The sequence below is a fragment of the Ictidomys tridecemlineatus genome, chromosome 1, assembly GCF_052094955.1.
Source record: "Ictidomys tridecemlineatus isolate mIctTri1 chromosome 1, mIctTri1.hap1, whole genome shotgun sequence".
Taxonomy (NCBI): Eukaryota; Metazoa; Chordata; class Mammalia; order Rodentia; family Sciuridae; genus Ictidomys; species Ictidomys tridecemlineatus.
This window is the reverse complement of record NC_135477.1, coordinates 53713578-53737347: the sequence shown is the minus strand read 5'-3', so window position 1 is coordinate 53737347 and position 23770 is coordinate 53713578. Positions and strand designations below refer to the sequence as shown.

The 23770-nt window shown below is 35.4% G+C and overlaps 1 protein-coding gene across 1 annotated transcript in view; it reads right to left on the bottom strand.

The window, feature by feature from the left end:
- The window catches only part of Ctnna3 (catenin alpha 3), a 1639810-nt gene that overhangs the window by 1604875 nt on the left and 11165 nt on the right, over positions 1–23770 (bottom strand). Inside the window, exon 2 of the mRNA XM_078041358.1 lies at positions 4940–5043. Within this exon, the coding sequence (XP_077897484.1) occupies positions 4940–5038 (99 nt within the window). The 5' untranslated portion in view covers positions 5039–5043. The remainder of the gene's footprint in view (positions 1–4939; positions 5044–23770) is intronic.

Below are 23770 nucleotides of genomic sequence, written 5' to 3'. Positions count from 1 at the left end.
CTTTCATTTCAAGGATTTCTATTTGTTTGGTTTTGTTTTTGTTTGTTTGTTTGTTTGTTTGTTTTTTAGAACTCCTATCTTCCCATTGAAGTAATCTTTTGCTTCCTGTATTTGTTTATGTAGCTCTTTGTCAAAATGATCTTTTGCTGCCTGTATTTGCTATCTTATATCATCCTTTAATTCACAGAACATTTTAATCATGTACATCCTGAACTCCTTCTCTGTAATTTCTTCTGCTGTGCTGGCCATGGATTCTAATAATGTGGTGTCTTGATATGTTCAGGTCATTTTCTTCCCTTGTCTTTTCATATTGCTTGTGTGTCTTCCCTTCTAGCACTGTGGATCCAAGGTGTTACTGTTTTTACCCTATAGGCTTATAGCACTCCTGTAGAGATCCAATACCTCTCCTTTGAGGTGAATGACAATGTTATCAGATTCCAGTACAAACAGCATATACCCTAAAAACAAATGTTTGCTATTAAGACATTTATAGTTTGGTCACAATGTACAGAAATGGTGAATTCAATTATTATCTAAAATATATTCAGTAGGTTTGTAAAAGAATTTACAGTTTCTAATGGTGGACAAAGAACCAGGGAGTGAGGAATAGGAAGATATGGTGAGGATATAGAGTTGTTATATCTTAAGAAGTATGAAAGAGAAATTTAAAAAGGAAGATTAGTAGCAGGAGAAAGGAGAGGAAGCAATTTGGGGTAGACAATTAAGTGGGAAGACAGTAGAGTACATAAAACAAACACACATATATATTGAGAAAAATAATGTTAAAATAGTAGATATTGGTGGGATAAAAGTATATATATAAACACATACACAACACAGCTGTAATATACTATTCAGACATCCCAGTCCTTAAAATCCTAATTGGCACTTGGTTTCACATATGTTGGGGATGTGAGGGCAGGAGAATAGAGTGGAAGAGGGGGAAAAAATCTTGAAGGTAGAAACAGAATTGTTTTGGTTGGAAATCTGTGTTTTTCCTGCTTCCCTTCTCATCCAAGAAGTGGGGTTGTCTGTTGTTAACTGGTATCTCCACCCTCAGAGTGGTGAAAGTTAACCAGGGTGTCACTGTGCCAGGGTAGCAGCTGCTGGGGAGAGGAGGGAGTTAAAAACTGGACACCTGGCCAGCCAGAGTTCCAAAACTGGGATTTTCCCCCCACTGAAGATGATGATGAAGGTGGCCCAATATGGAGGCACCTGCTTTCAGCAGTAGGCTGTCAGGTTGTTTGGGGGGAGCCAAGTGATGGCGTTAGAGGATGAGTTCAGAAACTAGATCGTGCAGTGTGGCTGTCAGTTAACTTCAGAGCCTGTGTGAGGTTCTTGGGTGCAGGAAGACTACTGCACATAGGGGGCTACCTCCTCTGCTGCAGAGTCCCAAGATGGCGGTGACCAGGGAGCCCCACGTTGGTAGATGGGTGTCCACACAGGAGTGGCAGCCAAAGTTCCTGAATATGGGAAGCTGCCAGATGTCTACGTGGGAGCTGCATCTGTGATTTCTGCTCCGGTGGGTGGCCAAAAGTTCTGCATGGGTGCTGATGGTGCTGCTCTGGTACCCTACAGTCCTGCATAGGCAAGTAGTTGGGAGATCTACTCTGATGCTGAGGCCTGGAGCCCTGGAGGGGCACAATGGCCATGATCCCACACGGGAGCAGGAATTTTGCTTGCAGAGAAGCCGTATTCTCACAACTTGAGTCCCAGGTCATGGAGCAACATAGAATGCTTCCTCCCTCTGGCCCATCATCTTGGATCTCTCCTTGTTTATTTTTTTATGTGGTACTGAGGATCTAACTCAGTGCCTCATATGTGTGAGGCAAGCACTCTGCCACTGAGCCACAACTCCAGCCAAAGGTGGGCTTTTTTTAATGGGGCTACTAAATTGATAACTTTATCTGGTGGCAGTAAATGAATCTTTGCTGGAATGTTTTCCAGTGTAATTAGAGATTGTACCATATACATAAAATAAATACTATATCAATTCAAATTAAACAGTCTTTGGAATAATAGCCAAGGTGTGGAAACAACCTAAGAGTCCATTTGGCAAGTGAATTAATAAATAAAATGTGATATTTACTTATATTGCATTAAGTCATTCTTTAAAAAGGAAATCTTGCCATTTGCCAATATGAATATACCTGGAGACAGTATGTTAAGTGATTTAAGACAGACATAGAAGGACAAACACTATATAATCTCATTAATATGTGAAGTCATAAAAGCAGAGAGTAAAATGGTGGCTTCCAGGCACTGGCAAGTAGTAGGATATAGGAGGTGAAAAAATGTTTGTTAAAGGGTACAAACTTTCAGTTAGAAGATGAGTAAATTCTGAGCATCTAATGTACAGCATGATAACTATAGTTAAAAATACTGTATTATATACTCAAAATATGATAAAAAAGTATTTTTAAGTGCCTACAACACACATATACACACATATACACATTGTGATGGATGTGTTTATTACTTTGACCATGGTAATCATTAAATAATATATACATAAATCATCATTCTGTACCCCTTGAATATATACATACAATTTTATCAATTAAATATTTTAAAATAAAAATAACACTTTCAAAATCAATATAAAACACTTAGCACAATGTTACCCTTAAAATCACCTTTAATATAATTTATAATGGAATCTTTTACTTGTCTTAACTAGTGACATGTGATCAAAGTGACAGATAAAACAAGGCTGAGCATCAAATTCAATAACATCAGTTACTTTTAAATAATAACTCTTTAACTTTAAAATGTATTGTTTTTATAGAGAATCCATTATAATGAAAATCAAGTGTATAGTCATAATTTTGTCATACTAGAATTCTGCTTTATTAGCAAGTTCTTGCACATAGTAGACATTTTATAGATAATTAATATTTTTAATTTCATATAACTTGAATATTGCTAAGACCTACAAACTGTTTTGTAACTGGGATTTTGATGAAATAATATGCCAAACAATTCTTAAGAAATCAATAAACATTTTCAAAAACACTCTCAACAATCAAAGTAGATAAAATTAGTATTACATTATCATTAACTGAGAACTATCTGTCATAAAATACGTACTGAATTCCCTTTCCCTGTCTCATCTACTTGCTGATCATAAAAATGCTGAATCTAGGTGCTATATCAAAATCTAAAATTAACATAATCACATTTTTAAGTTACATTTCTTTCCAGTCAAATAAAATCACTTTAGGTCAATTACCCCCTTTTAGTTTTCTAGATGGAATCAATAAATGGTTGGTGAGATGGTTTTAATAGTTTTAGAACATGCCAGAAAATACACACACACACACACACACACACACACACACACACACACACACACACTGTGACCAGCATAACCCTAAATGTGGATTTGCATTGACTGCTATAGGATGTATCTTACTAAAACATCACATTTGTTAGATTCTGTCAAGATATAAGTAGTTTCTCCACAATACTTTCTCCATTCATAAACAACAACGTGTCAGCATCTTTTGTGTTTTGCAAGTCTTATGTGACCAACTGAAATGTCTCATTGTTGCAGAACAAATAAGGGTTACTCAGAGGAAAGTCTACATATAATGCACTCTCTCCACCTTGTTTATATGTGTATTCTTTATGTATATATAGTCAAAGAATATATATTATTTATATTGAAAAGTAGTAAGAAACTATGGGTATAAAAATCACCCATAATTTTACGATATTAGAAGAAAATACAGATGGAGAATGTATGCCAGTGGTAGAACATTTGCCTAGCCTGTGTGGTGTGAGGCCCTGCATTCCATACCTAGTGAAGGGGGTATGGGGACTACATGTATCAAAATGTTAATGTTTATCTCTTAATGGTAAAATTTAGTGTTTTTTTTAATTCGATCTTTTTTCCCCAAATGGATTTTTTGTTGGTTGATTGGATGATTAGTTGATTGGCTGCCTGGCTGGCTTTTACAATTCTTTCAGTGATCTTTATCAGAAAAACAGTAAGTTATTTTTTTCTTTTTTCCTTTTTTTAACATAAAACTATTCCACAGATAGCCAAGACAAGAGATTTTAATGGTGGTGTCTCCATAGTCATCTGGTATCCATTTCATACCAGATATTAGTATTTTAGCCTGCCAAAGTGGATAATTAAACCTATCATCAGCAATGCTCATGATTTGTAGTAAATGTCAACTCATGCTAAGTAAAAATGTGTACCTCCCTCTCTACTGTTTATCTCACAGAAAAAAATAAGCAGAACATTTTAAAATGGCCAGAGGTAAAAATCAGTGTAGTTTCACACAGAGTTAAACTTTGAGTGTATTGAGTCCACAGAAAAAAGTTATTTACTATGTATGGTATAAGTATAAAGGGAGTTCCCTCACAAATTTTAGGTTAAGGATAAAAAAGTTATATCTATATCATTGTATAAGTTTCTTCAACTCTGCTTTAAGAAAATCCAGTACTCAAAATCTGGGTAAGTCAGAGAATCATTATGTATATTATCAAAGGATTATTCACTTTATGAAAGACTTTATCAAAGAATTCCTTTAAGCAGCTGCTTTTATCATGCATTTTGATATTTTAAAGATAGTTTCTATTTGACAAATGAGTCATCGTGTCTCTGAGCAAGTGAAAGGTGGCTTTAACCACACTACCTATCTCACTCACTATCAAACAAGATAATTTATAGATGGTTACTTTGAAAATTATATATACACACTCATACTGCTGTTGCTGTTAAAAGATCATCTGGTGAAAATTTTTCAGAATTGTATTATTATTACTAGATACATCTCTTTATACATTTTAATACCACTTTATTAAAAGGAAAATTTTAGATGTCATATTCTTATATAAAAATCAAATCTTTCTTTGGCTCATTAGTTTTCCATGTTTTTAGTTCTTCTACCATTGTTGCACATTATAATTTCCATGATATTAGTACCTGAATTATGAGAGGCTCCAGCAACTTCTCTACAGTAAATGTTTGGACCTGAAGATCCTGAGGATCAATATTCAGTGTGATTGGTGATTCAGCTGACATATTGCCTGTGCACAAGTATACAAAAACAATGTTCATTAGTTAAGAAAGATATTTTCTAAAGACAAGCATAAATGAAAATTAGGAAACAGCTGAAACCTGTATTTGGCATCTCTTCCAGATATCATCTATAGCTCACAAAGGACTACTGTGTCAGATATTCCCCAACTGTTCTCTGAGATCATGTTATCTGGGCTTAGATGCCCTCACAAATTATCTACACTCATAAATTCATGACTAAATTAAAAACTCAACAAATGCAAAAGATGTGTTATGTCTCTACTTATTGTGGAGGTCACTTATTTGAGGATCTTGATTGTGGAAGAACATTAGGAGAAATTTATTTTCTGATATGATTTAGCATAGCTATAAAAACTGAAAAGGCATTGATATTTAGACAAGACAAATTTTAAAATAATAATTATTATTATAAGTCATTTAAAGAATGGCTTTAAAGGCATTAACATTATCCTTAAGAATCAATTTTGAGATATTTTGCATAAAAGTGTATACGTTCTTAAATATATAATCAAGTGATCATAGGTGGCATATCATAACATATTCACATTGACATTCACATTAATATATTAGTCATTAAAGCTATTACCCAAATCACTAAGCCCACAAATGAATACGAACCTACATCAGTAATCAACCAGTAAGCATTTACTGAAGATCACAGAAATAAAGAGAAAAAATCTCTCCTAAATATAACTTAACCCATTTTTTAAAACAAAAAACCAATAACCCACAGAAACATGTACCTATCAATGGAAAACCTTTCCACTTAGCTTCTACCTATTTTCTTCCACAATTTCAGGCTAAGAGAGCATAAAATTCTTTCCCCAGAAAATGTCCTGATATTCCCTATGAAACCCATAGAAATAAAAACAAAAAGTAAATAGAAAGTATCATATTTACTTTAGTTTTAATGTTTCTTATTATAGACATAGGGAAGATCATTTCTTTTTAGTTGATTAATTGGCTATAAGTGGACAGATGGATGGATGGTTAGATAGATAGATGAGCACATATTTTCATAGTGTCTCTCTTATACAGAATAAATCCCTTAAATTATCCTCTCAATCTTAATGATTCTAGGAAGAAGAATTATTCTCTTTCCTATACCTGTCTTTCACACCTAAAGAATATATCAGAACCTCAGGGCAGAGCCCATGTTCTCTCCAAATTCCCTGCCCTGATAGTCTTACCCATTCTCCTCCATTTTTCATCTCTCCCTGGCCTCATTCCATAAAATCATCACCTCTTTGTTATCAACCTCTCCCCGTCTACTGGATCCTTCCCTTGTATCTATAGATGTAATATTGTGTATACTCAAAGACATTCACAATCTCTGCTACACCCATGTGAAAGTGAAAAGATCAGTGCTTCACCAATGCCTTTCCAAACTATTCACCTTATACACATGTAGTAAAAGAGAGAGATAAAAAACAAAGAAGCATCCTCATTGGCTCTTGACATACTCTAATTCTTAAATTAATATCTTAAATGAATACCTTAAATAGAAGCAAATATTGTAGAATCTATAAGCCTTAAGACTCTTCAGATATGATGCCACATGATTACATGCCACTATTTTCTTAATACAAAAAGTGGATATTTGAAATATTCTTGAGAGTAATATGAATCTTCCAAAAAGCTGTCCCTAGTAACTTAACATAGTATCTGTTCATAATCAAGATAGTGAATTTCAAATATAATAATTCTTTCATGTGTCTTCAGCAAAGTTTAATATTAAAAATAAAGACAATTATATTGAAAGTCTCAAACCAACTGATTATGACAAATTTAATAATATATAAAAGCATTTCAGTACAATTATATGCTTCAGGATTTTCTATACTATTACAAACACTAATGTATACTATCACTTCATGTATAGTATCAAACCATTTTCCAGTCAATTATAATAAGAAATTTGAAGCGGGGGAAAAAAAAGACAATTTATATATTAAGCATCCTAGGGTTACTCTAAACATTTTTTCTTTTTTTTTTTTTTTTTTTTTTGCACCAGGGATTGAACTCAGGTACACTCAACCACTGAGCCACATCCCCAGCCCTATTTTGTATTTTATTTAGAGACAGGGTCTCACTGAGTTGCTTAGCACCTTGCTGTTGCTGAGGCTGGCTATGCACTCGAGATCCTCCTGTCTCAGCCTCCCAAGCCACTGAGATTATAGGCGTGTGCCACTGTGCCCAGCTAACTATATTTTTAAATAACTATAATGTATAAATATATATATTCATCGACTTAAAATTATAGTAAATGTTGACTTTTATTTTAAAACACTGGCATTATTGATCACAGGGAGCACATTTTCTAAAATGTAACACAGTTCTATATAATTCCTTTATTGAACATAATCCAAAATGCTTTCTGAGAACCCCCTTCCCCTGCTTCAAGACTGTCAACTATGGCCTTGTCCTAAGACTGTGTTTAACTTTATCATAAGTCACTTACAAAAAGTGCCTACTATTCCTTTACTTTGTAAAAGCCTTTTTGCTTTGAAAAAATAATTATTCAAATTGTATTAAGTTGAAAACTTATTTTAATTTCTTTTCAAATGAAAGTATGAATTACTATTATCATATAATATACAAAATGTAAAGTCACATCTTATAATTTATCCTGTTAATTACTTGCTTCTCTCTTTACTGATTTTATTTCTTTTCTAAAAGTAGAAACATGATCTCTTTTTCTCAGCTATTCAACTATAATATAGAAAATGTGCTTCAAGAAAGGATTCAAACACTATTGCCAAATGTTTTCTCTCAAATGCAGTTCTAGGATTGAAATGTTTTTGTTTGGTTTGCTTTTTGTTTTGGTTCAGTTTTCCATCATTCCACCTACCACTTTGATTCTCTCTAACACAGGCAAATCTAAATTGACAGATGGGATATTCCTCTGGTAACCTTAATGCATAGCCCAGAGCCAAACTATGCAACAAGATATGTCTTTCAATGTATGGCCTTAGGGTTCTATCAAATGAGGGCTCACAAAGGGCTTTATTTGTTACCCTACTTATAACAGGTACTATCCTTTCATTGAAATTAAGATTGCTAACATTACTTTGTTCTTTCATCTCAGGGACAAAAGTAGAGGACATTGTTGTGAATTAAAATAAGATCTAAGTGAACCTTCACAGCCTTTAATAACATGTGAATTCACTGCAGAATCACAAAGGGTTTCCAAAGCTACACTAAGAACCAAAAACTGGAAAGGGGGAAAATTAAGAAGAATAAAAGTTATCTACATCATATATAAACATTCCAAAAGAATGTTTATCAGCCAAGAGGTAAAAGACTGAGCTAATTTAACCAAGGCATTTTCTAAGTCTGTGTTTGTCCTTAATGAACATTAAGAAAGTTGCTCAGATGTTCATTTTTCCATAGAAAAAAATATAAAATAATAAACCAACAAGTCCTTGAAGAACCTTGACTATATTTAATTATTATTCCTTGAATAAATGCTGTTTCTTATAAAAATCTTTCTGATCTTTTGTATCTGTCCTATTCAGTAATCCTGATTGATTGAAGATCAGGGCAATAAGAGACATAAAACTGCAGAATTTTGCAAATAAAATTGAAGCAAGGTCAAAGTCTGACAAATTGTTATCAACGTCTTACAGCAATACTACCTGAATCCAAAACAGAATTCCTATTATTTTGTGAGTGTTGAGTGTTGAATTCCAAGACTTTTTATTAATTTTGCACTTAATAATCTATAAACTCTTAAATCTAGGGAGTATCTCTTAAACATCTAAGAATACCTTCTACAACAGCCTTCATTTCAACAGTGTACTAGGCTTGAATAAATATAAACAATGAGTGATTCATTATACTATTAGATGCTAGCGATTATTTTTGTAAGCTTCTTCCTTGGGTTGAGTTGAAATCTGCCACTTTTGAATTTCATCCAATAGAGATATAAACAGGTTTAAACAGGTTTAAAGACAGACTAGAATAAAATCCCAGTTTTCAGAAAGTAAGGAAGGAGAACAAATCTCTATAGACAGTAGTAATAGATGTCTCTAGGGACAAACCTCAAGACAGGGAAAACCCACCGTTGAGAATCCTTCCCTTCTCCCCAGACTATCTTTGTCTATAATACCCAAATTTTACTTTATCTCCTGCTTGAAACTGAACTTATATCCATTTTTAAATTTACTTTGTTTAACACACATTTCAATTTTAAATGCAGTTAACTCTGAGATCATGGAGCACATATTTACCACAATTAGCATGAACTAACTAGTTCATTGCTCTCCATCTAATATCCTTTACCATCCCTCTCTATTACAGTACACACCATTTTGTAGTTTAGTCGTGCCCTAGCAGCAAAAGAGAGGGATGGCAGAAGATCAAAGATATATAGAGAAGCTATGAAAAACCTCACCCTTCTAAAATTTGCAAAAAAAAAAAAAGTTGTTCTCTATTCCCTCACAAACATTAAATTTTCCCCATGGTTTTTCTCCCTACGATAATACATCTCTCTCTCTCTCTCTCTCTCTTTCTCTCTCTCTCTCTCTCTCTCACACACACACACACACACACACACACACACACACACACACACAAATACACACACACAGTCTTCAGAATCTAGAGCTCAGGCTCCTCTTAGTAAAGCTGTAATACTTCTCCATAAGTTGGTATGTTCTTACAGGAAGACTTAAGAAACCTAACTAACTGTCTATAATATGGTTCCTATAGAAAACTCCCTAATATCAATATTTGACATTTTAAAAAAATAAACTCTTTGGGGAGGTATTGAGGATTAAACTCAGGGCACTTATACTGAGCCACAACATCCCATTTTATTTTGAGGCAGGGTCTTGCTAAGTTGCTTAGGAACTCTCTAAACTGCTGAGGTTAGTCTCAAACTTGTATCAAACTTGTATCCTCCTGCCTGAGCCTCCCAAATCACAGGGATTACAGGAAAGCATCACTGCACTCAGTTTAAAAATAAACTTTTATAACAATCAATTCTTCTTTAAGATTATTAAATTCCTTAATACAGTCATCATGCTTACCCGATTATTCCAACTTTGTACTCATCTTTCAACTATATTATTCAAGTCATTTTTTCATAGATTACTGTAAACTCAAGTCTCCCTATTATGTATTTGGACAAATAAATTTTCCTTGCTTCTAAATGCAAAGTTTTATTTTGTTCTCCTAAACACAGTTCATCCTAAATAATCTTAACTTTTGTTCTTTCAAGTCAAAAAACTGATTTTGGAGAACCCAACACATTAAAACTCCCTCCTAGTTTCCTTGTTTATCCATTAATTTATTCAGTATGAATTCTAGAATTCCCAGTTAAATCACTGACCAGGTGAAAGCTATCTATGAAACCTAATTTTTATACCATTACAAATTGCCTTCAAGGTACATAATGACAATTTTTTTTAATTTTTTATTTTTTTTATTGGTTGTTCACAACATTACAAAGCTCTTGATATATCATATTTCATACATTAGATTGAAGTGGGTTATGAACTCCCAATTTTACCTCAAATGCAGATTGCAGAATCACGTCGGTTATACATCCACAATTTTACATAATGCCCAATTAGTAATTGTTGTATTCTGCTACCTTTCCTATCCCCTACTATCCCCCCTCCCCTCCCCTCCCTTCTTCTCTCTCTACCCCATCTACTATAATTCATTACTCTCCTTGTTTATTTTCCGATTCCCCTCACAACCTCTTATATGTAATTTTGTATAGCAATGAGGGTCTCCCTTCATTTCCATGCAATTTCCCTTTTCTCTCCCTTTCCCTCCCATCTCATGACTCTGTTAAATGTTAGTCTTTTCTTCCTGCTCTTCCTCCTTGCTCTGTTCATAGTTGCTCTCATTATATCAAAGAAGACATTTGGTATTTGTTTTTTAGGGATTGACTAGCTTCACTAAGCATAATCTGCTCTAGTGCCATCCATTTCCCTGCAAATTCTATGATTTTGTCATTTTTTATTGCTGCATAGTACTCCATTGTGTATAGATGCCACATTTTTTTTATCCATTCATCTATTGAAGGGCATCTGGGTTGGTTCCACAGTCTAGCTATTGTGAATTGTGCTGCTATGAACATCAATATGGCAGCATCCCTGTAGCATGCTCTTTTAAGGTCTTCAGGGAATAGTCCGAGAATGGCAATAGCAGGGTCAAATGGTGGTTCCATTCCCAGCTTTCCCAGGAATCTCCATACTGCTTTCCAAATTGGCCGCACCAATTTGCAGTCCCACCAGCAATGTACAAGAGTACCCTTTTCTCCACATCCTCGCCAGCACTTGTTGTTGTTTGACTTCATAGTGGCTGCCAATCTTACTGGAGTGAGATGGTATCTTAGGGTGGTTTTGATTTGCATTTCTCTGACTGCTAGAGATGGTGAGCATTTTTTCATGTACTTGTTGATTGATTGTATGTCCTCCTCTGAGAAGTGTCTGTTCAGATCCTTGGCCCATTTGTTGATTGGGTTATTTGTTATCTTATTGTCTAATTTTTTGAGTTCTTTGTATACTCTGGATATTAGGGCTCTATCTGAAGTGTGAGGAGTAAAAATTCGTTCCCAGGATGTAGGCTCCCTATTTACCTCTCTTATTGTTTCTCTTGCTGAGAAAAAACTTTTTAGTTTAAGTAAGTCCCATTTGTTGATTCTTGCTATTAACTCTTGTGTTATGGGTGTCCTATTAAGGAATTTGGAGCCCGACCCCACAATATGTAGATCGGAGCCAACTTTTTCTTCTATCAGACGCAGAGTCTCTGATTTGATATCAAGCTCCTTGATCCATTTAGAGTTAACTTTTGTGCATGGCGAGAGGAAGGGATTCAGTTTCATTTTTTTGCATATGGATTTCCAGTTTTCCCAACACCATTTGTTGAAGATGCTATCCTTCCTCCATTGCATGCTTTTAGCCCCTTTATCAAATATAAGATAGTTGTAACTTTGTAGATTAGTCTCTGTGTCCTCTATTCTATACCATTGGTCCACTCGCCTGTTTTGGTACCAGTACCATGCTGTTTTTGTCACTATTGCTCTGTAATATAGTTTGAAATCTGGTATCGCTATACCGCCTGATTCACACTTCCTTCTTAAAATTGCTTTTGCTATTCTGGGTCTTTTATTTTTCCATATGAATTTCATGATTGCTTTATCTATTTCTTCAAGAAATGCCATTGGGATTTTGATTGGCATTGCATTAAACCTATAGAGAACTTTTGGTAATATCGCCATTTTGATAATGTTAGTTCTGCCTATCCATGAACAGGGTATATTTTTCCATCTTCTAAGATCTTCTTCTACTTCTCTTTTTAGGGTTCTGTAGTTTTCATTGTATAAATCTTTCACCTCTTTTGTTAGGTTGATTCCCAAGTATTTTATTTTTTTGGAGGATATTGTGAATGGAGTGTTTTTCCTCATTTCCGTTTCAGAAGTTTTGTCGCTGATATACAGAAATGCCTTTGATTTATGCATGTTGATTTTATATCCTGCCACTTTGCTGAATTCATTTATTAGTTCTAGTAGTTTCTTTGTAGACCCTTTTGGGTCTTCTAAGTATAGAATCATGTCATCTGCAAATAGTGATAATTTAAGTTCTTCTTTTCCTATTTTTATGCCTTTAATTTTTTTCGTCTGTCTAATTGCTCTGGCCAGTGTTTCTAGAACTATATTGAATAGAAGTGGTGATAGAGGGCATCCCTGTCTTGTTCCTGATTTTAAGGGGAATGCCTTCAACTTTTGTCCATTCAGAATGATGCTAGCCTGAGTCTTAGCATAGATACTTTTACAATGTCAAGGTACGTTCCTGTTATCCCTAATTTTTCAAGTGTTTTGAACATAAAGGGATGCTGTACTTTGTCAAATGCTTTCTCTGCGTCTATTGAGATGATCATATGGTTCTTATCTTTAAGTCTATTGATGTGGTGAATAACATTTATTGATTTCCGTATATTGAACCAGCCTTGCATACCAGGGATGAATCCTACTTGATCATGGTGCACAATTTTTTTGATGTGTTTTTGTATTCGATTCGCCAGAATTTTATTGAGGATTTTTGCATCTAGGTTCATTAGAGATATTGGTCTGTAGTTTTCTTTCTTTGAGGTGTCTTTGTCTGGTTTCGGAATCAGGGTGATGTTGGCCTCATAGAATGAATTTGGAAGAGCTCCCTCTTTTTCTATTTCCTGAAATAACTTGAAAAGTATTGGTATTAATTCTTCTTTAAAGGTTTTGTAAAACTCCGCTGTATACCCATCCGGTCCTGGGCTTTTCTTGGTTGGTAGTCTTTTGATGGCTTCTTCAATTTCATCCATTGATATTGGTCTGTTCAAATTGTGTGTATCCTCCTGACTCAGTCTGGGCAAATCATATGACTTAAGAAATTTATTGATGTCTTCACTATCTTCTATTTTATTGGAATATAGGTTTTCAAAATAATTTCTAATTGTCTTCTGTATTTCTGTAGCATCTGTTGTGATATTGCCTTTTTCATCCCATATGTTAGTAATTTGAGTTCTCTCTCTTCTTCTCTTTGTTAGCATGGCTAAAGGTCTGTCGATCTTATTTATTTTTTCAAAGAACCAACTTTTAGTTTTGTTAATTTTTTCGATAGTTTCTTTTGTTTCAATTTCATTAATTTCCGCTCTGATTTTAATTATTTCTTGCCTTCTGCTACATTTGCTGTTGTTTTGCTCTTCCTTTTCTAGGGCTTTGAGATGAAGTGTGAGCTCATTTATTTGTTGGTTTTTTCTTTTTTTGAGGAATGACCACCAGGCGATGAATTTTCCTCTTAAAACTGCTTTCATTGTGTCCCATAGATTCCGATATGTTGTGTCTGTATTTTCATTTATCTCTAAGAATTTTTTGATTTCCTCCTTTATGTCTTCTGTAACCCATTGATCATTCAGTAACATATTGTTCATTTTCCATGTGATGTAGGATTTTTCCTTCCTTCTTTTATCATTGATTTCCAGTTTCATTCCATTATGATCAGATAAAATGCATGGTATTATCTCCACCCCTTTATATTTACTGAGGGTTGCCCTGTGGCATAATATATGGTCTATTTTTGAGAAGGATCCATGTGCTGCTGAGAAAAAAGTATATCCATTTGATGATGGTTGATATATTCTATATATGTCAGTTAAGTCTAGGTTATTGATTGTGGTATTGAGTTCTATAGTTTCCTTATTCAACTTTTGTTTTGAGGATCTGTCCAATGGTGAGAGAAGTGTATTGAAGTCACCCATAATTATTGTGTTGTGGTCTATTTGATTCTTGAACTTGAACAGAATTTGTTTTATGAATGTCGCAGCGCCATTATTTGGTGCATAAATATTGATAATTGTTATGTCTTGTTGGTGAATGGTTCCTTTTAACAGTATATAATGTCCTTCTTTATCCCTTTTGATTAACTTAGTCTTGAAGTCGATTTTATTTGATATGAGGATGGCCACCCCCGCTTTCTTACGAGGACCGTGTGCGTGGTATATTTTTTCCCATCCTTTCACCTTCAGCCTGTGTATGTCTTTTCCAATCAGATGTGTCTCCTGGAGGCAGCATATTGTTGGATTTGTTTTTTTAATCCATGATATCAGCCTATGTCGCTTTATTGGAGAGTTTAAGCCATTAACATTCAGAGTTACTATTGATATATGGTTTGTACTTCCATCCATGTTTGATTATTTATCCTTTTTTTAAAAAAAAAAATTAGTTTGTTTCTCCAAGATTATTTTTCCCCTCGCCCTCTGTCTTTACCGAGGCACTTCCCTCTGATGGTTTTGGTTATTGTTTTTCATTTCTTCCTCATGTAGTGTTTTGCTCAAAATGCTTTGCAATGCTGGTTTTCTGGCTGCAAATTCTTTTAACTTTTGTTTATCATGAAAGATTTTTATTTCGTTGTCATACCTGAAGCTTAATTTTGCTGGATACAGAATTCTTGGTTGGCATCCATTGTCTTTCAGTGTTTGAAATACATTGTTCCATGACCTTCTTGCTTTCAGTGTCTGTGATAAAAAATCCGTTGTTAACCTTATTGATTTACCCCTGAATGTAATCTGTCTCCTTTCTCTTGTAGCTTTTAATATTTTCTCTTTGCTCTGTATATTGGATATCTTCATAACAATGTGTCTTGGCGTTGGTCTACTGTGATTTTGTGTGCTCGGTGTCCTGTATGCATCTTCAATTTGTATATCTGTTTCCTTTTTTATTTCTGGAAAGTTTTCTGTAATTATTTCATTCAGCAGGTTACTCATTCCCTTGGTTTGAATCTCTGTACCTTCTTCTATCCCGATGACTCGTAAGTTTGGCTTTTTTATGTTATCCCATAACTCTTGGATGTTTTTCTCGTGATTTTTTACCAGCCTTTCTGAGTTGGCTAGACTCTTTTCAAGATGAAATAATTTGTCTTCATTATCTGACGTTCTGGCTTCTACTTGCTCCACTCTGTTAGTGATACTCTCAATTGAGTTTTTAATTTGGTTTATAGTTTCCTTCATTTCTAAGATTATGGTTTGATTCTTTTTTATAATCTCTATCTCCTGATAAAGGTGCTTAACTTCTTCTTTTATCTGTTTGTGTAATACATTTTCAATGTGTTCTTTCGCTGCTTGAATTTGCTGTCTCGTATCCTCTTTAAGGTTCCATTCCATCTGTCTAAGGTGTTCCTTGAGTTCTTTATATGACCATTTTTCTGATGACTCTAGGTCCTCCTGAATATTTAGGCTGTCCTGCATTGTTTGTACTCCTTTTCTTCCTTGCTTTTTGAAGCTTCTCATGTTACTTCTTGTTCTGTTTGACTGCTGAGTTACTGTTTACTCCTATAAATTTATTTGATGCTTGGGAGGAAAGGTATTAGAAGGGAAGGGAAAAAGTCACTAAAGAGAATGAGAGTAAGCAGGTAGAATTCAAGAAAGGGGGGATAAGATAATTGAAAAGAAATGAAAATACAAAAGAAGAAAAAAATAGGAAGTAAAAAAAGAAAAAAAAATTTTTTAAATAATAAAAAAAATTAAAATTGGAAGAAAAAAAATTTAAAAAAAATTGTAAAAAAAATTAAAAAACAAGAAAGAAAAATGAAAATGAAAGAAAATCCCAAATAAAAATTAAAAAAAAAACAACAACAACAAAAAAAACTAATAAATGCAGTCTTAGAGTTTGATTAACTTCTCTTCCAGTAGGTGGCGCTGTGACCACCAGGCCAAGTTTCTCCTATCAATACGCGGAAACCAATCACTGTGCAGCAGCTCCTCCTCCCAGACTGGGCGAGTCTCCAATCCTGGGTGCCTAGGGCGTCCTCTTGTGTCTAGTCACTTCCCCACTTTTCCTCTAGCCAGGCCCCTCTCACGGGTGCTGCTCACCACAATACTGGGTACACGCCAGGTCTGCTGCTCCCGGGAGCCCTGTTGTCATGAATGACTGGGCACACTCTTCCAGTTTGCCATTCCCTCAGACCCTAAGTTTGTAGAGCTTGGGGCTGAGAATCCTCAGCAAATTTTACTGCCCCTCCAGTAGCCACACCCCCGGTAGCTGGTGCAAGAGACCTCAGCTGTCAGCACTGGTGGGAGAGGTAGTCCGGCGCCGCAGGTCCCGAGCCACCTCTAATTCCCTCGGTCTGGCTACCGTGCTCACGGGAGAGCTGGGAGGGGCCCTTAAAGGAGAGCTGAGATTGGCCCTTAAGGTTTCCCCGATGTGTGGAGAGGGAAGGCTAGGGAATTACACACCTCTAGCCGCAGGTTTCAATGAAGTTATCTCCTCCGCCGCAGTCTGATGACGTCAGTTGTCTGCCATGGTGGTATCTCTTGCAAATGGTGACAGTTCGTTTCCCTTTGCTGGGTGACCAATGCAACGGGTGGGTCCTTACTGTCTCTCCCAAGCCCCGTTTCAAACCTGTGGCCACTACCTATGAAGGATCGGTTGGCATTTACCCCCGTAGGATCAGAAGGGCTGACCGGTTGTTTCAGACGGATGGATTAGTGCTGAGTCACAGCTGTTTGTCTGTGGGAAGCAGGCGAACGGGAGCTTGAATTCAGCCGATCCAGGTTCAGTGTGTGTTCTGAGAGGCCCAGACTGCTCGTCCCAGATCCACATCAACTTAGCATTGCCTAGTGATCCTGAGCAAACAGAATTAGGCTGTTTACGACTCCCTATGCCTGCACAGCTGAAGAGGTCAGAGACTTGATCTCTCCGCGCCCACCGCCATCCATAATGACAATTAATAAACACTTTAGATATGATTTTCAAGCAGTTTTTAAGCAGTTATTTTCAAGCAGTTATTTCAAGCAGTTTTTTATCTTATCAAGAAATTATATCATAGGAAAGCTTTTCCAAATGTTTCATTGAAATAGAAACACTCTTTCTATGCCTTTCTATTTAAAGAGTTCAATTTTTCAAAAATTCTAGTGTGATGTGAGTTGTTCCTGGAGAATCCAGGCTAACTACTAGCAATTACTGCCATTTAATTACATTTTAGTTTAGTTTTCCTACAGTTTGGTGCTTAGATGTCTAGTCTCATTGTTCCCCCTCTTTTAAAGATCAGGATGTATGCCTTTCCTTGTCTATTAGTTAATTAGAGCTGCTAAAACAAATATACCATAGATTGGTTGACTTAAAAAAATTTAATTTCTCACAGTTCTAAAGTCTGGGAAGTCTAAGATCAAGGTGGTGGAAGATCCTGCATGTGTTGAAGGCCTGATATCAGATTTCATAGACACATGCATTCTCATTATGTCTTTATATGGTTGAGAGCTGAAAATGTCATGTCTCTTTATATAAGGGCAATAATCTCACTCATGAGGGCTCCACTCTCATGACCTAATTACCTCCCAAAGACAGACTTCACATCCTAACACCATAACCTTGGGGGTTAGGATCTCAATGTATAAATTTGTGGGGGAAAGGAGTATAAAAATATTCACTACATAGCATTCTGCTTTGGTAGACCTGTCACATGTCTTAGTGAATCTCAGGAGAGACTCCATAATCACATTTACAGATCATATTAGAATTCAGGGATATACTTCTTCAGGATGTACATTTCAAATATTTTAAAGAGATGAGGCTTTTTTATTTTCATCATCTAGAGCTTCAGTTTTTTTAATATTTATTTTTTAGGTGTAGATGGACACAACACAATGCTTTTATTTTTATGTGGTGCTGAGGATCGAACCTGGGTCCCACCAGTGCTAGGTGAACACTCTACCGCCAAGCCACAATCCCAGCCCCTCAGTTCTTTTTTGATTAGATAAGTACTTACAGGAAACACAGGATTAACAATGTACACAGTGAAAGCAAATCCCTTTTCTGTTCCTAATTTCTCTCCCCAAGGCAATTACTCTGGTCATTTACTCTTAGAGTTCTAGAGATAGCAATATACAAGTATTTAAATATTTAATACAAATTATAATCTCCTTGCTTTTCCACTTAATTAAAAGCCCTGTCCCAATCTTTGTTCCTTCAGTGGCAATTTCACATCAGAGTTTATGTGTAGCATCTGTCATCTATTAATCTCATGTATCATGTTCATAAAGAGAAACTATTCCTTCCTTACTTATTCTTTTTGTTTCTTTTTCTGTGACTATAGCTTTGGAATCCTTTTTTTTTTTTTTTGCCTTCAGCATATCATGCCAACTCTATCAAATGTGAAGTGCTTTAGCATTTCCAACTTTCTGCCTTTCTCTTTTATCTGCCATCTGCATATGGCCCTCTTCTCTGATCCATATTCTTTTCAATTTCACATTCCCTACACATATACACCAGGGTTTTGAATTGTTAATGCTGTTCAGTGTTTATTTATGGAGCACTTAAACACATCAGCACAATTCTAGGTCCTGGTTAAAATATATATATTAAAGCCCAGGCCTAGCCAACTCTGCATCTTCTTTCTTCATTTTTAGCAACTTACATTCAATCATTCAACTATGTCATATATAGCCTCTTAGAATCATACTTACTGTTAATTTGAAATTCTTGAAGTTTGTTTCTCCTAAAGTCTAGCATTGTCTAATTTATGGTTATCCTCTCCAAAATAAAATGGCTACTTTGTCCCACACCAATACTGTCCATAGTCCTGGATAAGAGCAGCCCCTCCTTCCACCTCATGCTTTAGAGGAATCTAAAAGACCAAGGCAATACACCCACTCAGAGCCCTTATCTATCCTTACTGATTCATTCAGGGTACACAGGACCACAACTCCTTGGTTAACCAGTGCAAACCAACTTCCAGTGCCTATACCAGCCTTTACTTGGAATCCATCCTTCCAGGTATGATTACTGAACATGTTCATCCCTACACCTGAGAAGTAACCAAGAGACAATGGTTTGCTGCTGAATATAGTTGAAGCTTGGGTATGTAAGGTGGCTGTCTGCTTGTGGTTGCTCAAGGGCCCTCAAGTTCATGACAGAATCAGAAGTAGAAAGAGAAGGGGACAGGCCACATGTTGTGGGGAGAACTAAGCTCATTCTAACAAGAAACTCCAAGGAATCCAAAAATTATAAATTCAAATCTTGCCTTCTGGGTCATTTTGAAAGTATATTCTCAAGGTAGGAAAACTAGAGGATAAAACCTACTTTTAACAGCCTCTTAGCTTGATTTGATTTATAACTTTCACATATGTGAACACATGGTATGCAGGCTTTCGTTTGTATCTTTACTCTACTTAACACGTATATTAAGGATGGATATGCCCAAAATTTCTTGGACTGCATACCACCAAGTTCTTCCCTATTAATCATATTTGCTTCTTTTATTATTTCCTCAATAGTCAAAAATATACAGCTGTCAGCAACATAGAGTAAAAAGTCATCATCTTATTCTACTTTTAAGGAAAGACTTCCTGAAATTTTCCAAATATGTCATCTGTTACTGTCAATTTTTAAAGCTGAACCAGAAACATTCTTGATCTAATAGGCTTCTCTGCAACAATATCAACTGTCTTTCTTCCCCCAACAAAATGCTCTGTTATTTTTTCCTGAAATAAAAGATATCCACTCAAAGCTAGAGAGTAAAAAGGAAAAGAAAGGGGAGAGAGTCTCATTGAAGGCAGATCAGTAGAATAAAGAGAAGGGACTAGGGAGAGGGAGGAAGAGAAAGAAAGGGGAAATACTGGGGAAGGATGCTGGCCAAATTATATTATTATATTGTATACATGAACAAATGCATAACAACAAGTCCCACTATTATGTAGAATCATAATATACCAATAAAAATATACCAATAAAAATAAAAATCATAATATACCAAAAAATGTTTAAATAAAAAATAATATTAAATTTGAAAACAAAATTTTCCATACAAGAACATGTGTACACGCATACACATACACACACACACACACACACACACACACATACACACACACATATATATATTTCTACCCCTTTATTAAAATTATTTTGTCCTTGATCCATTTTGAGAAGTTTTGTGCATGGTGAGAGATAGGGGTTTAATTTCATTTTGTTACATATAGATTTCCAGTTTTCACAGCACCATTTGTGGAAGATGTTATTTTTTCTCCAGTGCATGTTTTTGGCACTTTTGTCTAATATAAGATAACTGTAATTATGTGGGTTATTCTCTGCATTCTCTATTCTATACCATTGGTCTACCAGTCTATTTTGGTGCCAATACCATGCTGTTTTGTTACTGTTGCTCTATAGTATAATTTAAGGTCTGGTATAGTGATGCCACCTGCTTCACTCTTCCTGCTAAGGATTGCTTTAGCTACTCTGGGTCTCTTATTTTTCCAGATGAATTTCATGACTGCCTTTTCTATTTCTATGAGGTATATCATTGGGATTTTAATCAGAATTGCATTAAATCTGTATAGTGCTTTTGGTAGTATGGTCATTTTGATAATATTAATTCTGCCTATCCAAAAGCAAGGTAGACCTTTCCATCTTCTAAGGTCTTCTTTGATTTCTTTCTTTAGGGTTCTGCAGTTTTCATTATACAGATCTTTCATCTCTTTTGTTGATTCCCAAGTATCTTTTTTTTTTTTTTTTGAGGTTGTTGTGAATGGGGTAGTTTTCCTCATTTCATTCTCAGAGGATTTGTCACTGATATACAGAAATGCCTTTTATTTATGCATGTTGATTTTATATCCTGCTACTTTGCTGAATTTATTTACTAGTTCTAGAAGTTTTCTGGTGGAGTTTTTTTGGGTCTTGTAGGTATAGCACCATATCATCAGCAAATAGTTCTAATTTAAGTTCGTCTTTTCCTATACATATCCCTTTGATTTCTTTCGTCTGTCTAATTGCTCTGGCCACTGTTTCAAGAACTATGTTGAATAGAAGTGGTGAAAGAGGGCATCCTTGACTTTTTCCAGTTTTTAGAGGGAATGCCTTTAATTTTTCTCCATTTAGAATGATGTTGGCCTGAGGCTTAGTGTAGATTGCCTTTACCATGTTGAGATATGTTTTTCTAGTGTTTTGAACATAAAGGGATGCTGTATTTTGTCAAATGCTTTTTCTGCGCCTATTGAGATGATCATATGATTCTTATCTTTAAACCTATTTATGTTCTGCATCTAATAAAAGAAAAAGTAGACCCTAATCTTCATCATGTGGGATTAGGCCTCAACTTCCTTAATAAGACTCCTATGGCACAAGAATTAAAACCAAGAATCAATAAATGGGATGGAATCAAACTAAGAAGTTTCTTCTCAGCAAAAGAAACAATCTGTGAGGTGAACAGAGAACCTACATCCTACCCCTCACACATCAGATAGAGCACTAATCTCTAGGATATATAAAAAACTCAAAAAGCTAAGCACCAAAAAAAAAATAATAATCCAATCAACAAATGGGCCAAGGACCTGAACAGACACTTCTCAGAAGAAGATATACAATCAATCAATACATATATGAAAATATGCTCATCATCTCTAGCAATTAGAGAAATGCAAATCAAAACTACATTTCACTCCAGTCAGAATGGCAGCTATTATGCATACAAACAACAATAAGTGTTGTCCAGAATGTGGGGGGAAAGGTACACTCATACATTGCTGTTGGGACTGCAAATTGGTGCAGCCAATATGGAAAGCACTATGGAGATTCCATGGAAATCTGGAAATGGAACTACCATTTGACCCAACTATCCCTCTCCTTGGACTATACCCAAAGGACTTAAAAACAGCATTCTACAGGGAAACAGCCACATCAATGTTTATAGCAGTACAATTCACAATAGCTAAACTGTGGAGTCAACCTAGTTGTCCTTCAGTGGATGAATGGATAAATAAAATGTGGTATATATACACAATGGAATATTACTCAGCAATAAAAGAGAATAAAATCATGGCATTTGCAGGTAAATGAATGGCATTGGAGACGATAATGCTAAATGAAGTTAGCCAATTCCAAAAGCCAAATGCTGAATATTTTCTCTGATATAAGGAGGCTGACTCATAGTGGGGTAGGGAGGGGGAGCATGGGAGGAATAGATGAATTCTAGATAGGGGAAAAGGGTGGGGAGGAAAGGGAGGGGGCAGGGGATTAGTAAGGATGGTGGAATGTGATAGACATCATTAACCAAAGTACATGTATGAAGACACAAATTGGGTGTCAAAATACTTCATATACAGAGATACAGAAAATGTGGCATATATGTATAATATGAATTGTAATGCATTCTGCTGTTATCTATTTATTTACTTATTTATTTTAAAGATCAATAAAAATTATTTTGTGAAAATTCAATATGTCATTCATGAGAAAAGAAGTAAATAAAAATCTTAAATTCTTTTAAAAATTTAATTCATGATTTATTAATACATCTGACATTGCATTTAATTTGTGTTTTTCAAGGTACCTATATCATTGACTTCTTCCATGTAATTTCCCCCAATAAGCATGCATCATTCTTATTAACCTGGTTCTATCTATACCCTAATTATTGTCATAGCACACATATGTGAGTATACACATCACACACATTTGATAGTTTTATCTGGAAATAGATATCGATTCCCAAAGTTTGAAATACTTTGATCATGTCAACAAGTCTTCAACAGAATCACTGTGGCTTTATGATATCCACTCTGGATATCATTTAGTGAAACTTATCTGGCAAAATATAAAGGGGAAATATTTCTAGTAGATGTCAATCCTCACCATGAACACAAATGTTAACAATTGCCTAAAATCTATACTTGCCAAATGTCAGAAGAAAGTGTAAGCAACTAGTGAAAGACTGCCAAATACTAAGATAGAGTTAGAAAAGAGAGCATTTATCATAATTTTTATTAGGAATAAATCTTAAGCTGGGAGTGATGGCACAGGAGGCTGAGGCAAGAGGATCGTGAGTTCAAGACCAGCTTCAATGCCAGCTTCAACAACTTAGCAAGACCCTAAGCAACTTAGCGAAACCCTGTCTCAAAAATAAAAAACAAAAAGGGCTGGGAATGTGACTCAGTGGTTAATCAACCCTGGGTTCAATCCCCAGTACCAAAAAATAATTAATCTTGAGTGCATAAGCAACTTTTTTTTAGATTCACTATCCCCCTTCACCACCCTTCAGAAAGTTTAGCACAACATAGTCCAGGAATAATGTGAAGAACTAGAAACAAATGTTAATGGGTGCGGGGGGTGGGGGGGGACACAATCTAAATCATCACAGGCAGATTTAAGTAAAGAAAGGGAAAAGAAGCAGACTTTTCTGCACAATACTATCACAGCTGATTTTATAGAATTCAGTCTTGGCTAACGTA